Source organism: Triturus cristatus, chromosome 7 (genome assembly GCF_964204655.1).
Source record: "Triturus cristatus chromosome 7, aTriCri1.1, whole genome shotgun sequence".
NCBI classification, from domain to species: domain Eukaryota; kingdom Metazoa; phylum Chordata; class Amphibia; order Caudata; family Salamandridae; genus Triturus; species Triturus cristatus.
In genome coordinates this window covers 1,796,942,466-1,796,959,336 of record NC_140590.1, presented here as the reverse complement: position 1 = coordinate 1,796,959,336, position 16,871 = coordinate 1,796,942,466, and the positions used below count along the sequence as shown (strand labels likewise).

Below are 16,871 nucleotides of genomic sequence, written 5' to 3'. Positions count from 1 at the left end.
CAAAAAAACAGTTTCTCCAGAGCAGCAGTCCAGCAGAGTGGCAGCCCTTCAGCAGTACATCAGTCCTTCTTTTTGGCAGGATACCCACAGGTTTAGAAGTGTACTTAGTTGGTAGGGTCTGAAGTTCAGTTCTTATACCCAGTGGTGCCTTTGAAGTAGGAGTGACTTCAAAGAAGGGCTTTGAAGTGCACAGAGGTCCCCTTTTCCTGCCCTGACTCAAGACTCCCAACAGGAGGTTATACAAACCTTTGTGTGGGTAGAGGACACAGCCTATTCAGGTGTAAGTGTGAGGCTGTGCCAGATCCTCCCTTCCATTATGCCAGGATGGCCCATAGAGTCACATACAAGCTCCCTTTGTGTGTGGCTATCTAGAGGGAATACACAAAGCCCAGCCATCACACAACCCAGACATGCAAATGGAGGCAGGCTGTGTCAGGGTCTTTGTTGGTTCCTCAGGAGCAGTACCCTCAAGAGGCCCACCTTCTGGTAGCACCTTCTCTGATAAAGTTGCAACAGAGGACCAGAATGGTCAGATGAGGGTAAGGGAATTAGGGAGGGTACTGCGGGGAAGGAGACATGGAATAGAGAATCCAAATTGTTAAAAGTGTGTAGACAATAGGTAGAGGAACATATCATTTAGATTCAGCGCATCTCACATATACTATAATTACCTGTAAAAGAACTTTGGATTATGCAGTAATTGTATCAAGAAGGATTTACTGTGGTGTCATTGAGCATACTTCTGCTGATTCACTTTCCTTTTCTTGCTGTGTTTTGGCTTTATCTCAATTTGTTTGCGGACACTGCACACAGTACTTAATGGTAGCAAGGTTATGTCAGTATTTCAGTTTGGTATTAGACTTATTACATGATATTTAAGTTTAGCAATCCTATGCCTGTTCTCAGTTTGCTAGTTGCCACTGATACGGTAGATATGTTTGGCAATCCTCAACAAACAGACTGCCCCTCGTAGTCTGGAGGATGGCTCAAAAACGATGTCCATGATCTCAATGTTTAATAATGCAAATGCGGCGCTCGTAGATCAAGACTGTCTTAGCAAATGTTCACTCTGAACTGCGATCAGTAATTACACCAAAGAAGCCTGAGTGCAGTAGAAACAATGTTCTTAGATTGAAACACGGTACCAAAATACAATAACAGAGCCTCTTACCTACTCCAAGTCAGGTAAACTCACCATGTTTCCTTTCTTCCTTCTGAAGTCGGGGGCTGCTGCACAATGCCTTTGCGATATTCTTATCGATGGACATTTGCCGCAGGATGAAGCTTTCAGGACAGACCTTCAATGCGATTGCAGGAACTCAATAATCTACGTTCGGCGGATGGGCATGGCATTTTTTAAACAGCAAGCATGTTGGCACATTGGCCGTGACGGGCATTCTCTCCCGTGACTGACAATGACGGAAACTAAGAAAGGACTATTGATGACCTGTACAATTGAAATTAAAATGTAAGGAAAAACATAACATAAAGGAACATTTATTCTAATGTAATCCTGGTACTATTCAACATATAATCAGCACAGCATATATGTACCTACAGTTACTTTGCATGTGTAATTTGCACAATGAGTTGAGCACGCCATTAGCACTATATATTTGTTCAGAAGTGCACAGTGATTCAGACACAGTGTCTCATTCCCAAGTAGGCTATTGTTGGGGCAACTGGAGTGTTCATGACACTGCAGGCACCCAGAGGCTAAGAACAGGAAAATGGCAACTAGCTAAAAGTGACTTTTTCAAAATTGCAATGATAAATTTGACTTTGACATTAAAGAGGCTTTATCATTACAATTTCATAGGTATAAAGCATGACAGATTCTTCTCCTCTCAATTAGGAATTACAGTGTATTAAATGTAATAAGGAATCTCCAATGTTATCCTATGAGAGGGGTGGGCCTCACAGTAGTGAAAACCTAATTTAGGAGTTTGTCACTACCAAGACATGCAAAACTTAAGAGTACATGTCCTACCTTTTATTTATACAGCACCATGCCCTATGGGCTACCTTGGGCCTACCTTAGGGGTGACGTGTATGTAATTTAGGGGAGTGTAAGGCTTGGCAAGGGGCTTTAAATAGCAATTCGACATGGAAGTGTAACACTGCATTCAGGATGCAATGGCAGGCCTGGGGCAACTTTCCGAGTGCCACATAGGTTGGTGACACAATAAGTGCTGCAGGCCATCTGGTAGCATTTCATTTACATGCCCTGGCTATAGGATATCCCACGTTACAAAGGACTTACAAGTAAATTAAATATGCCAATTATGTGCATGTCAGCCAAACCATGTTTACAGGAGTGAGCACAAGCATTTTACCACTGGTGTTAAAGTGGTAAAGTGCCCAGAGTCCTAAGGCCAACAAAAACAAATTCAGCAAAATTGGAAGCAATCAGGGAAAGTTTGGAGGAAGCTATCCTAACCTCCGAGGAGTTCTATACATCAACATTGGTGTGGGCTACCCACAGCAAAGGCCATTCCCTGTTAGAAGATGAACCACCTCAACAATTTTGGCTTCTCACCCCTCATTTGTATTAGCCACCTGAGGGCCCTATGATATGCCTGAATCTGGAAGTGAGTCCCAAACATGTATGGTCTCAGCTTCTTCAGTGTCCAGACCACAGCAAAGGTTTCTCTCTCAATAGAACTCCACCTTTGTTCCATAGGAAGTAACCTCCTAGAGATTAAATTTACAGGTTAGTCTAGGCCCTCATCATTTAGCCATTAAAGAACTGCCCCTATGCCATACTCTGAAGCATCAGTTTGTACAAAGAATTCACTGGAAAAGTCAGAGTCGTTGAGCACAGGGGCTGAGCACATGGCCTGTTTTAGAGAGTGAAATGCATTCTGGCATGCCTATGTCTAAATCACATTTCTTGACTGCTTCTTAGAACTATGGTGTCATATTCCTTGACAAACCTCATGTAATATCTTGTGAGGCCCGGGAAGGCTCTCACTTCAGTGAGAGCCTCGGGGGCTTCCAGGCCATGATGGTCTCTATCTTGGCCTGGAGGTGATCCATCTTACCCCTGCCTACCAGGTGTCCTAAGCATTGCACATACCCCTGCTTTCTGGCACTTACTGGGCTTGATAGTCAGGCCAGCTTTTGGCAGGGCCTGAAGCACTTTTTTTCAGGTGAGAAAGGGGAGCCTTCCAGCTGGTACTGAAAACAGCTATGTCATCCAAGTAAGCAGCACTGAAGATCTCTATATTAGCCAAAACCTGGTTCACCAGCCTCTAGAAGGTGGCACAGGCATTTTTCAATCCAAAGGTCATCACTCTGGATTGGTAGTGACCCTCTGGAGTGGAGAAGGCTGACCCCTCCTTGATCCTTCAGTTAGGGCAATCTGCCAGTACCCTGAAGTCAGATCAAAGGTACTCATGAATATGGCAGCCCCTGACCTATCAATTAGCTCATCAGACCAAGGGTATGCATTGTACATCAGTCTTGGTGACTGAGTTGAGCCCCCTGTAATCCACACTGAACTGGAGTTCTGGGGTAGTACCCGATGGGGCTGCTTATGGTACCAGCAACAGAGGGCTGGACCGGAGCTACTGGAGGACTCAATAACTCCCAATTCCAACATCTTGGAGACCTCCTCCTTCATGCTGGCCCTCAGTTTGTCAGAAAGCGTGTATATTTTGTTTTTGACAGGGAGGTTGTCTCATGTGTCCATGTCATGAGTACACAAATGTGTAACCCCAGGAGTGAGGGAAAACAGAGAGGAGAGCATCCCAACAAGTTGTGACAGTCCCTCTGATGTCCTAAAGTCAGGGTGGAGGATAAGTTTACACCTTCAACTGACCCATCCTTCTTTGCGGATGGTAGGATGTCAGGGAGATGTTCACTCCCCTTCTCTTCCTTCCCACCATCTGTCACCAACAACATGGTGACCTCAGACCTCTCAAATTATGGTTTGAGACTGTTGATATGGAGAACCCTCTGGGGTGTCTGGTGGCCTTGAGGTCCACCTCCTTCCTCACAACAATCTCATAGGGCCCAGTCCAATGGTCTTGGTGGTCCCTTAGGCCCCATAGGACCCATCACCCAAACTTGTTGTGCAGGTTGGAATTCCACAGAGGTAGCTGTGTGGTCATACCACTGCCTCATTACCTCCTGGGTGGCCACCAAGTGTTCAGGAACTTGCTTTCAAAACTTAGCCAGATAGCATGTAGCTAACCCAATCCTGAGGAGGTTTCTTTGGGAGCTTGGTCCCACCCTTCGCTGACCAGGCTGAGAGGTCACCTTACAGGGTGTACATACAGAAGTTCAAAGGGGCTAAATCCAACCCCTTTCTGTGGCACCTTCCTGTAAGCAAAGAACAGGCATGGTAAGAGTATGTCTCACTTATGCCTCATGGACTCAGGTATGCCCTTGTTCATGCCCTGGAGAATCCCTCAACAAGCCCATTGGTTTGTGGATGGAAGAGTGTGGAAACATGTAAGTAACTCCACACTCCTTCCACATTGACTGCATATAAGCAGACATTACATTTCTGGCCCTGTCAGCCACCACTTATTTGGGGAAAACTACTCTGGTAAAAATCCGCTTCTGCCCTGTCCTCCCCTGGCCTGAAACTTCAAGCAAGTCATGCAGAATGTATCTGAGGAAATCTTTATTGGGGCCAATAAAAGTGGGGGACAAGCCTGTCAAAGGTCTTGGCCTGCCCCAGATGTCCTGCAAAGGGTATTTCTTGAGCTGGCTCCAGTAGGGAAGTCCTCTAGCATTGGGGGACTAACAGTGCTCTCCCTGCCCCCATACACAGGTACCTTAGGCTCACTACATAGCAGACCCTCCTCCCAATAGAAGTAGTGATTTCCAGAGGCATCACCAGCTGCCCAGACTTCAGCCTGTTGCCTTATGCTGTCCAGAATTGAGCAGCATGTTTGTGCCTTACTGAACTCCTCCCTGGTAGGTCCTCCTTCTGCTTGCAATCCAGCATTTTCAGGCAGATCAACAAGAAAGGCAATGTCCTCAACCAGTAGGTTCCGGGGCAAACTCCTCTGATGACCCATCAACCTCATCTGAGATACATCAGAGGGCTGATTTCCTGTGCCCACTACCCTTCCCTCTTCTGGTAGCTGCATAGGCCATTTTTCCAGACTCCAGACTTCATTGACTCCCTTCCTGGGCAGCCTGGTAGCTGCACAAAACCATACAGGCAACCCTAATATTTCCAGGTGTGACTTGAGCTGCACTTCATTCCAGGTAGTTTACTCAACATTATTCCTAAATAAAAAATCCACAGGCATGGCATCACTCGCAGCAACTTTCAGAAGTCCTGAGACACCCCCACCCAAATGTAACAAGAGCCGCATGGTAATGACTGGTAGAACATATTGGGTAGAATCTGCTCTTGGACCACCAGCTGACTCCTTACTGTCATCATAATGGCTCCTGTATCCCTCAGAGGCACAACTCTCCTTGCTATTGTTGGTGAATGACTGTATTGGAAGGCATGTGGGTTTTGGACACCATCTTCACCTCACCCAGGTACACTAGGAAAAAAAAAACACTGACTTCCTCCCCCACTGACTGGGACAAACCCATCCCCAAGCACTTCAATAGCCAAATCTGGTGTCTTTATTCCAGTGCAGGATGTGCCCTTGAGATCACCCTTGTAATGCCCATACTCATAGCACTTTGGGGTTCTGTTCTGTTTCATATCAGAAAAGTATTTCTTCTGATGGCCAGATTGTGACTGAGACCTTTTGCCTTGAGAACCATTTTGGGGGCCTTGAGAGAACTCCTTCTTTTCATCTCTCCCCTCTTTCTTCTGGTGGGAACCCCGTACCACTATTTGCGAGTTTCTCTAGATGCATTCTTAGACACTCTGGTACTGACAAAGATGCATGCCTCCTCAGCAAGCTTCCTGGGGTAAGTCAGCTTGCTATCAACCAGGTGTTGGCACAGCTCTGCAAAATAAATATCAAGCATGTGCTCTCTCAGAATTAGGATGTACAGCACAGTGTAATCGTCTACGTTGTTGCTCCACACCAAGCCCTCAGTGCCTTGTTGAAATAATCTAGAAAGTCTACTCAGGTCTCAGAGGGGAAGAATGTGCCTGCCCATGAACTTCTGTCGATACCTCTCAGGGGACAACCCAAATTTACTGACTAGTTTGGCCTTCACAGCATTGTACTGTGTCTGCTCTTCTACCTCTAGTGCTAGGAGGGTGTCCCTTCGCACTCTGGGCATGTTCCACCAGACGCTACCCTCGAATCTCCTCAAGAACTTTGTGCACCCTTAGAGATACTTTACATGTCACTTGGCAATGTCATCCCCACCACATAACTGGGCACCAAATTCTTTGGTATGCAGACCCTTCCTTCTCCAGTGCACACTGCAGGTCTGCTGCCACCGTAACTGCAGGAAACAATCTATCTAGCTCTTAAATACAGCTGCCTGAGAGTAAACTCATGGGCCATTCTTCTTTCCTCCATGGCCGGTCTCTTCTACTCTAAGGCTCACATAGCCTCTGCTGTCTCCTTCTCTAGCTTTAATTTGGCTAGCTCCAGCTACTAACTGAGCTTCCCCTCTTCACTCCCGTCCTCGAGCTCCTGTGGGGCCAGGCCTCCTGCAGACACACTGCTCCCTACTCCATCCTGCGCATCAAGGGCATCCATGTCATATCCTGAGGTTGAGATAGGCTCTCATGGGTGCTCAGGACCCCGATCTGGGTCTTCCTCCTCCTCATCCCTAGATAGTGCTCCCTCCTCCTCATTGTTATCTGCCTCATCCTCCTCTGGTGTGGCCTGCCATCTCTATACCTCCTCAAAAGCCCTCAAGACTACCAGGAGATCCAGCTTGGAGGCCTTTTGGTCTGCATTCAATCCTTTTTGCTTCCAGAGTTTCAGCAGCTTAGGTCTACTGAGGGTCTCTAAGTTGCAGGCATCCATATCCATGGTACAAAAAGGAGTTTAGGGCACTGCAATTTGGAAAAAGGGGTAAAAGCAGCCAATTAAAAATTAAGGACGAATTTAAAACTCGTAATGGTCCTAGATGTGGAATAGTAGCGTAAACCAAGCCACTGTATGGCACTGCACAAACAAAAGTCCTATCCTCACCACTGATCACCAATGTTTATACATTGGGTTTCTGGTTGACTGGGGTACAGGCACTGGTTGATCAGTAAGCACAATCCTGTTCAGGATGGGTCACAAACACACCCTAAGTTAACCTGTGATCACCCTCTCGCAGTTTGTCACAGAGCAGTCAGGCTTGACTTGTGAGGCAATCTGTAAAGTATTTGTGCAACACTTTAAACAATAAAACCATGAAAACACCACTCAAAAAGATTTCACAGCAGGTCAGAAAATAGCTCTTATTTTGATAAATGAAACACAACTAAAACAATAGAAATCCAATAAGTAGTACTTGAGAAATGGATTTTTAAAGAATAAACTATAAAATAGCGCTAAAAAGCAATACGTGTCGGGACAAAGTCAAAAGTTCAGGCCAACCACAATGGGAAAATAGAGTAAAATATAAGACATTGTTTGGCACCAACATTACAAAAGTCAGTAGAGGCAGAAATATGCTATTACAAAGATTTAAGGTAAGTATGGTTCCTAAAAGCAGAAAGTGACACTCACGAATATCTGGTTATGCAATACCGGGTGAAAGTCACAAGTTCAAGCTCACCACGATTGAATGCAGGTCCCAAGTTAGTCCAGCTGAAAAGGTCACCTTCTAAAATCAAGAGAGAACAAGGGGAGGGGGCTCCGAGGAGAAGGGGCAGCATTAAGGATGGTTGTTGCTGTGGTGCAAAGAGCCGGCCGGGCATCACGGATGGTTGTCGCTATAGCAAGAAGATCCTGTTGAGCGCCGTGGATGGTCGTTGCGGGAGATTCAGGTTGGCAGTCGCAACGGGCTGTCGATGCTGTAGGGCAAAGTGCAGGTCTCACATTGCCGGTCATCACTGGTGGTTGCTCTGGCAAGAAGAGTAGCATTCACCGGAGTGGTGTGAACAGTTCCATTCACAGTCATGAAGAGCCTAAAACTTCAAGATTTTTCCTTTTCTTGAAAAGAGAGCTTAACTGACAGCATAGCAAGTGTCCAGGACCTGAGGGTTGCCTCTTGGGGATCAGGAACTCACTCCCGCAGAGGCCATCACCACTCAGCCAGTTCTACTTGCAGGCCCAGGCAGCAGGACAGCTGGGTAAATGCAGTGAGGCCTGTGGAGCTTGTTATGTCCCTGTAGCTCATAACAGGAGATCAGTCAGCTGACCCTTGGCATCACCTCAGTGTGGGGCGAAAGGTGCAGGTACACTCGCCCTCTTCACCAAGCAGGGCAACAGGTAGCAGGGCAACAGAATAGCATGGCAGTAGAGTAGAAGTCCTGGCAGCAGAGCAGCACTACAGTCCTTCTTCTGTAGTATACACAGGTTTAGAGGTGGACTGAAGAGTTAGGTCTGAGGGACCACTGTTTATCTTTGGTGCCAGCTTTGAAGTAGGAGATGTTTCTAAAGGGTTCTACCCCCCAGAGGTACTTGGAATTATCTTCTTCCCTGTCCAGGCCCCAGCTGGTCTGAGGACACATACAACTAGTTTGAAACCCTTTGTGAGTGTGCTGAGGCAGAGCCTTTGTGATGGCCAAGTTTGGTAGGTGACAGCTCCTTACTCATCAATACAGAAATAGTCCATTCTTCTAACACCTATTTCCCCTTTGTCTCATTGTCTGTAAGCAATACAGAAAGACTATCTGCCAGCTCTACATAGTTATTTTGTCATGTTACCCAGGATATAGGCTATGGGCTACAGTCACCAAAAAGGACATGAAAATGCCAACTTTCTATAAGTGGCATTTTTAGAACTGCGACTCAAATTCCCACTTTACCATTAAAGTAGGTTTTATATTTCAATTCTTTAGACACCAACCATTCCTACTGGCTCCCAAGTGAAAGTTGCCACTTATTAAATGTAATAAGGGCAACTCAATGTTATCCTAAGAGAGAGGTAGGCACTGCAGTAATAAAAAAACAATCTAAGATTTTTTCACTACCAGGACATGTAAAAATTACAAATACATGTCCAACACACAGCCCTTGAAAGCCCCACCTCAGCTCCAATCAGAAAAGTGCTCAGGGCCGTATTACCATCTGCAGTCACATACGGCAGTGAGGCCATCCCAGGCCAACTCATAAAAACCATTGAAAAACTACACCTAAATGTCTATAAAAGAGTGTTCAAATTGCCTTATTACATCAGGGGATCCTTGGTGAGACTTGAATTTGACCTGGAGGTATTGCATGATCCACTATGGGGTCTTTTCTAAAGCACTTCTATAGATGTACCACGGCAACGCCAGGCACCATGAAATTTGTCCTGCAAAATATATTCAAACAACAACAACAATCCGTGGTCCACCTACCTAACAACTGCATCAGCCTCCCTTCACATTGACTTGACCGTCTTGAACACCCCATTACTCACACACACTGCAGTAAAAAGCATATAGAAAAAAACAGATCAAATTCCTCTCGAAGTCTGTGGACTTGGAATTCATTAGGTCCACCCCACCATTAAGGACCCTGGCCCAATCATATAACAACGACAGCCAAGTCAGCCTTCAGGCTCAATCTTATCTCAACTGACCCAAATTCTGGCTGCAAGGATGCTGGCAAAACACATTAAAGACTTCAACCCCAACTGGCCAATGCTTTCCAAGATAGTCAAGTGCAGACTTTGTGGCTACAAATCTGAAACCTTTTTACATCTACTTTGCAGTTGTCCGATGCTGCTCGAGCTTCGGCGAACACTTTTAAAGACACTTTTTTTAATCCACAGCATAACAACATGCAACAATGCAATGAACTGGATTTTTAGTACCATGGTTCCCCTTGAACTGGCAAGAATAGGCAAATTTCTCAGAGTTGTGCAGGACCTTCTTAAAAACACACAGCCAAGCATGGAGATGTTTGTGGATTGACAATTCCCAGCTTCTGCACCTTGGACATTAGGCATAGTAATGTTTGACCTCCTTGCACTTGAGTTTTAATATCTCTCATGTATTCACTGTATCTTGCGGTTGATTTTAAAACTTTTTTTCACTTTTTGTATAAAAGCATTCAAACCAGCTTTCTCATAACAGATTTAAATTTAATTAAACTGCTTGTATGCCTAGAATGTGATCTTGGGGCACCAAGTGCCAGCTATTGCACGGACCCATTGTTTTCCTTTTTTCTCAGCCTAATATGCCTTTTTTAAATGTTTTATATTGTTTGCTTTTAAGTAACCTACACAATAAACTTTGTATTGACAGATACATGTCCAACTTTTTAAATACACTGCCCCATCCCCTATTTGCTTAAATGTACTAAAAAGGAAGGTCAGGTCAAAATGGCAGTTCAAAACTGCACACACAGGCTTCAAGGCAGGACTGAGACATATTTAAAAAGGTTAGTTTAGTGGGTGTTACAATCAATCAATCAGGATTTATAAAGTGTGGCAAATCACCCATGAGAGTCTCAAGGTGCTAGCGGGGAGGGGGGCAGAAAGGAGAAAGCAGTAAAAAACAAGGCAGGACTGGGAAAGGGAGGTGAAAGCAATAAAAAACGAGGCAAAAGCAGGAGAAAGCACTCGGATAACAGGGGACAAGAAGGAGAGAGCAGTACAAAACAAGGGAGACGCAGGAGAAAGCACTCCGAAAATGGGGGAGAGGAAGGTAAAAGCAGTAGAAAACGAGACACAAGCAGGAGAAAGCACTCAGAGAAACAGAGGGAAAGGACAGAGAAAGCAGTAAAAAATGAGGCACAACAGGAGAAAGCACTAAGAGAGACCTGGAGGAAGCAAAGCAGTGCTGCAACACAGGAGAGCTAGGCCTGGGACTTACTCACAATCCGTGCTGCAGGACCACTAATAGCATTTAATTTATATGCTATTGGTACATGTAGTACCCCTCTACTAGGGACTTAAAAGAAAATTAAATGTGCCAATGGGTGTAAGCCAATTTCACCATGTTTAAAGGAGAGGGCCCAAGAACTTTAGCACTGGTTAGCAGTAGAAAAGTGCTCCAAGTCCTAAAAGCCAACAAAAATGTTCAGAAAACAGGAGGGTGGCGGCAAACTTTTGAGCATGACCCTGCAAAAATGGCCAAGTCCAACAATACATTACTTCTATCTCAGCGCATACCAACACAAACTCTTTTTAGTCCCCCACAATCATTAAAATTCCACGCAAAAAAATGATATGCGCCTAAAAGTAAATATATGCAAGGGTTTGCATTTTGATTGTGTCACGCGAACAACAACACTATACTTTGGTAAATTTGGCTCTAAGAGGATTAATTATTCAGAACATTATCTCAAACTTCCAAATTGTTTAAGTATTCTGTAAGGTCACTGAGGCAAATCAAATCCTGCCACATTAGAAGTAGTTTACCTCTCACTGTTGAGGAAGAAAGCAATAGCGTTTTTTAGATGAGTGAAAGAGACAGTCCTATTAACAAATGGCAATTTCTTTATAGTTTGAAGCTTTAATATTGTCAAAAATAAAAATCATATTAGCGTTTGGTAGAGAATAATGTGTTAAACATTACGGGGCAGATTTACATTAACTGGCGCATCCCTGCATACCAGCAGGGATGCACCAGTTATTGTGCGTCACGGCTCCGCCACCATGGATGCGCCGCATTTACAATGCGGCGCACCATGGGGCAAAAATGGACAGATGCGTGACGCATCCGCTGCCGGAAAGGCGGCGCATTGCTGGAGTTGCATCGCAAGCGCGACATAGCTCCAGCAAGGCTTGGGGGTGCCCTATCTTCAAAAGCTGCATCAATCCTTATGCCTGATTCAAGCAGGTGCAGGGTTTTGACGCAGCATGGCCTTAAAAGTGACTGAGTGAAATCTTGTAGATTTCACTCAGCCACTTTTAGGAGGCGTTCCTGTGCCGGAACTCTGCCCCCTGTGCCGGAACGCCTACATGTGGTACAGGGCTTTACAACGTGACGCATCTCCCAGATGCATCACGTTATAAGTACCCTGCACCATGGCGCTGGCTTTGCGCCGCCACTGCGTCACAAAAGTGACACAACAGCTGCGTAAAAGAGGCGCAAGGGGCTTGTAAATCTGCCCCTACATCTGCAAATGAATGCATGTGAATAAAGATCTCTCTGGTTTCACTGCCTACATTTTAGGAGTCATGTGTAAAAAGTTTGTAATTGCTCAACAATCTGGGTCTACCAACCATGAACAACTTGCATGATCTTCTTCAAACAGCTTATCTTCTTCTTTGTGACTTCATCAGGGCATTTTTAAACTCTGTGTTTTTCAGGGTGTAAATAATGGGATTACAAAGTGGAGTAACAGCAATATATGACAAAGAAGGAATTTTGTTGTCAGATAATGTTGATGTTGGCCGTGCATAGGTACCAAAAAGAGAACCGTAGAATAAAACAACTACAGTGAGGTGTGACGCACATGTGGAAAATGCCTTGTGCCTTCCTCCTTTAGACTTAATATTTAGGATAGATGAGATGATTTTGATATAAGAAATAATGATTACATTGAAAGACATTAGTGCCGCTATAGTAGCCATTAAATAGGTAAGGCTTTCAATTGTGCTTGTATCACTACAGCAAATCTTCAGAAGAGCGGTCACATCACAGAAGTAGTGGTTAATTATGTGTGACTCACAGAACGAGATCTGAGAAAGCAAGACAGTATGAGGTATTGGGACTAAGAAACTTACTACCCACGTTACCAAAGAGAGTCGGATGCACAAGGAGCTACTTATGACAGACGTGTAACGTAAAGGATTGCAGATGGCAACATATCGATCACAAGCCATTACCGAGAGAAGGGTTAATTCTTCAACCACCAAGACCAATAAACAGTACAGCTGCAGCAGGCACTGTGTAAGTGAAACCTGTGTGCCTTCCTGGAAAAAGTGGACCAGCATGTGTGGGAAAATGACTGAAACATAACATATATCATTAAAGGACAAATTTATAAGGAAAAAATACATGGGTGTGTGCAGATGGGAGCTGCAGCAAATGGTTGTGATGATTAGCAGGTTTCCTGCCAAAGTTAAAAAGTAAATCAGTAAAAAAGCAACAAAGAGGGGAGCTTGTAGTTGTGGAAGGTCTGAAAATCCTACAATCAGCAAATAAATTTCAGAAGTCTGGTTTTCTTCTTTCATTTGTCCAGCGACACAGGAAACTGTGTTTGTAGACAACCTGAAAACAAACATAAACAACATCATTGACATTACGTAAGCTTGAGGACAAGATAATGCTACATAGGTGAACCAATAACGCACATATGTTAAAAGGAGTATTTCAATATTTCAATAGTTAATATATAGCAGATATTCCATTTTCAACAGGGGAGTATTAGAGATCTGTCACTGTAATGCAGGTCATGGAATACAATTCCAGCAAACCTGACATGGCCTTTTATTCTTCTAAACTGGTAAATTTAGTTTTATTGTGATGCTTAGAAAACACTATAGAAGTTAAAACTGTGGAGTTGGTCATTAGGGGCCCGTTTTACTTAGAGTTTACACAACTTAGGGCAGCAAACAAAGGGCCATATTTATGGTCAAGTCACGCAGTGCAGCACAACAAGTTGCTTGCATGACAGGGAAAGGGCAGGAATTGGCAATATTTAGGTCAATACAGCACATTCCTGTCTTTTCCTCTGAGCTGCTGCTCTTTACCCAGCCTAGCACTAATGCAGGCACCCTTGCACCATTGTGTAAGGGTGCCTGTGTTACATGCAGGATTGTTTTTGTGCAGAAAGGGTCACCCTGAGGCATATTCTGCTAACTATGTGTGCTTCATAATGCAGTCCATATAGAAAGAAGGAGTAATAAGGAGAAATGAAGATAGTTATCCTTCCTAGGCCTCTCCTGGGATGGTTATATCTTTTTGGCTTATCCCAGGTTTATCAGTCCTGGTAAATCTGGGAATGCATCAAAAAACCATGGGGGATATTTGGAACACCCACGCAGCGACCATGGAACACCTTCCCAGGGCAGGGTAAGGCAATGTGTTGATTTGCGCTGTATTGCCTTACTCCAGATTTATGGGGCCACTCAGGGCTATGCAAAGTGGGCTTGCGTGGCTTCCTATATCTGACTTAAGGTATCGGTCGCTATTGCACCATGTTGGGTGGTGCAAGAGTGATGAAAACTGGTTCATACATATGACCAAAAGTTGTAATGCTAGGTTGTGTGATCTGGAGAGAGCAGAACTGTGCCATATCTACCAAGAAATGGCACAGGTCTGGTTGCTCCATGGGCTGATGCACTTTGTTCAACCATGCGCCCATGCAGACACCTTGGAGCAATAGTGCAAGGGTTTCTGTGTTATGGTCTGCATAGATTATGTGTAGGAAGGATCCCTTCCTTCACAAAAACTATGCTTGCAGGCAATTTCCTCTTTGTTTGAGTTTTGGAGAATGCAGCATACATTCAAAGAGGCTAGAACAATGTAAAATTGAGATATTTTTCATTACTATGCCAGCCTCGAGAAAGCGCAGGACTATGGTGTAAATCTATGTCTACAAGTATTCATAGATATGGATTTGCTTCAAAATCCATGTGTGGATGCACGAAAAATGCCAGTCCACCACACATGCAACATCTCTATGACACAAACTAATGCAAGGCTGAGCATTGTGCTGCTTCAATTCACTTTTTGTTGCAAATCAAGGCAAATCTCCATTTGCATTGGTTTGTAAATCACAAACAGGATTTTGCATCTGCATTTAAAAGTAATTCAAACCGGATGCGAAATCTTTTGCAAATCTGGACCCCAATGTACAAGTTATTATTTTGATTTAATGTATGTGATGAAAAACATGCAGTGACACCAATAAAAGCAAAATGATCACACCAGAATGTGTTTCAATAAGATTTCCCAAGACATTGTAGTTGTCAGTGGATACATAAAAGTATATTCCTATGTTGATTGCAACTTATCCTTTTCCTTGACTTTAGTTGATGAGATCAAACCTGCGATTTGAGAATAGGTCCCTGATACAAGACTTTACATTTTAGATAGTCTTTAAACTTTCCAATCCATTGCAGAGACAACATATATTTAGAATAATGCTTAGTTGATATTCCTTGTTTGTCTGTTTCTTAACAAAGGATAATAATACAGTTAAATGAGATAAAGTAAGAGTCAACTTATCTGCTTTGAGCCGCATTTAGAAGAGGCAGATTGTTGCTGGCTCATGCCCTTTATGTGCTGCCTTTATTCTGTTTTGGAACTTTACTATTGTGATGTATGCGGCTGCTTAGACTGCATTAAAGGAATAATGCATAATGTCTGTACTGAAATCCATTCCGGAAGTCATAGGGTCAGTGCTTACCCCTCTGCTCAATAACATATTTACCACTGGGTTATTACGCAAATATTGGAAGAAGGTCTGAATCCTCCCTCTATTAAAAAAAAACTACTCTGGATCCTAAGGACCCAAGTAGCTATAGGCCAATCTCACGGCTTCAGCTCCCTACAAAAATCGCTGAAAAAGCCATGAATACCCAGCTCAGTGCATTCCTCCGAGTTCATAATATACTCAACGCATCTCAATGCGGGTTTAGAGCGGAACACAGCATGGAGTTGGCCTTAATTATATCTATTGAGGAAGTAAGGGAGGCTTTGGATTGTGGAAGTAAGGCAATACTGATTATGTTATATCTGTCAGCGGCCTTTGACATGGTCCAACCATGAAAATTTGATGGACCGATTGTGTGAAGTAGGGGTACAGGGTGCTGACTGGAACGTCCTGCAGTCCTTTCTATATGAAAAAACACAAACAGTTGATTTGGATAACAATAAGTCAAAGCCATTTTCCCTTTCTATTGGGTTTGCCCCATGACTCTTCATTAAGCCCGACACTTTGTAATGTGTATGTGATATCGTTGGCAGGCTTGATAAGATCCTTTGGTTTCCAACTCCTCTCCTATGCGGATGACACTCAAATCGTGTTATCCCTTAGAGATGGCGAGGAAAAGGAAACTGGGGCACGCTTTCACAACTGTATGAAAGCCATTCCAGGGTGGATGTCGACCAACTGCCTAAAATTAAACTCAAGCAAAACAGAGGTCATTGTATTCGGAAATAACCCACACATATGGACACCAGACTGGTGGCCAGAAGATTTGGGTATTTGCCCTGCTCCCACCCTGAAAGCAAAAAATCTGGGGGTGTCAGTGGATAACAAACTCACATTCATTGACCATATAAGCACAGTGATGTCAGCCTATATTCTGATACTCAGAATTATAAGAAAAATAAATCCTTATCTTTCAGAAGGAATCCTCAGGACGGTGGTCATGGCACTCGTTATGGCACGACTGTACTACTGCAAAAGCCTCTATCTGAATGTCAAAAATCGAGCATATTAACAGGCTTCCAATCGCACAAAATGCGGCAGCAAGGTTGTTGTCAGGCACACCTAAATTTGTCTCTGTTAAAAAAGAACTAATTCAACTACACTGGCTCTGTGTGAAACAAAGGGTGCGCTTCAAGGTCCTCTGCAAGGTCTTTAAAGCCCTCAATGGAATAGGCCCGCCCACTGAGGCAAAGGTTTAAATGGTATGTTCCTGGTAGGAATCTTCGGTCCACAGGAGCAAAAAATTTTCAAGTTCCCACATTTAAAAAAGCCAGTTGGGTAGGAAGGAGTTTCATCACCTACGCATCTAAGGCTGGAACGATCTGCCGTTCCACTTGAGGAATGCAGCAGATCTCCTCTCTTTTAGAGGGCTGAAGACATGGCTGTTCACTCATTGACATCAATTCTCCTATAGCCAGTAGGCAGTGCATAGCGCCAGAACACCTCAGGGTAACCGTTGCGCTCTAGAAATCCAAACATAACATAACATAACATTAGATTTCA

At 44.1% G+C, this 16,871-nt stretch overlaps 1 protein-coding gene across 1 annotated transcript; it reads right to left on the bottom strand.

The window, feature by feature from the left end:
- Positions 1-12,240: 12,240 nt before the first annotated feature.
- Positions 12,241-13,161, bottom strand: LOC146813181 (olfactory receptor 5V1-like). Its single transcript, XM_085615289.1, has one exon. The coding sequence runs from the start codon at positions 13,159-13,161 to the stop codon at positions 12,241-12,243; it is 921 nt and encodes a 306-aa protein (XP_085471415.1).
- Between the last annotated feature and the right edge of the window lie 3,710 nt (positions 13,162-16,871).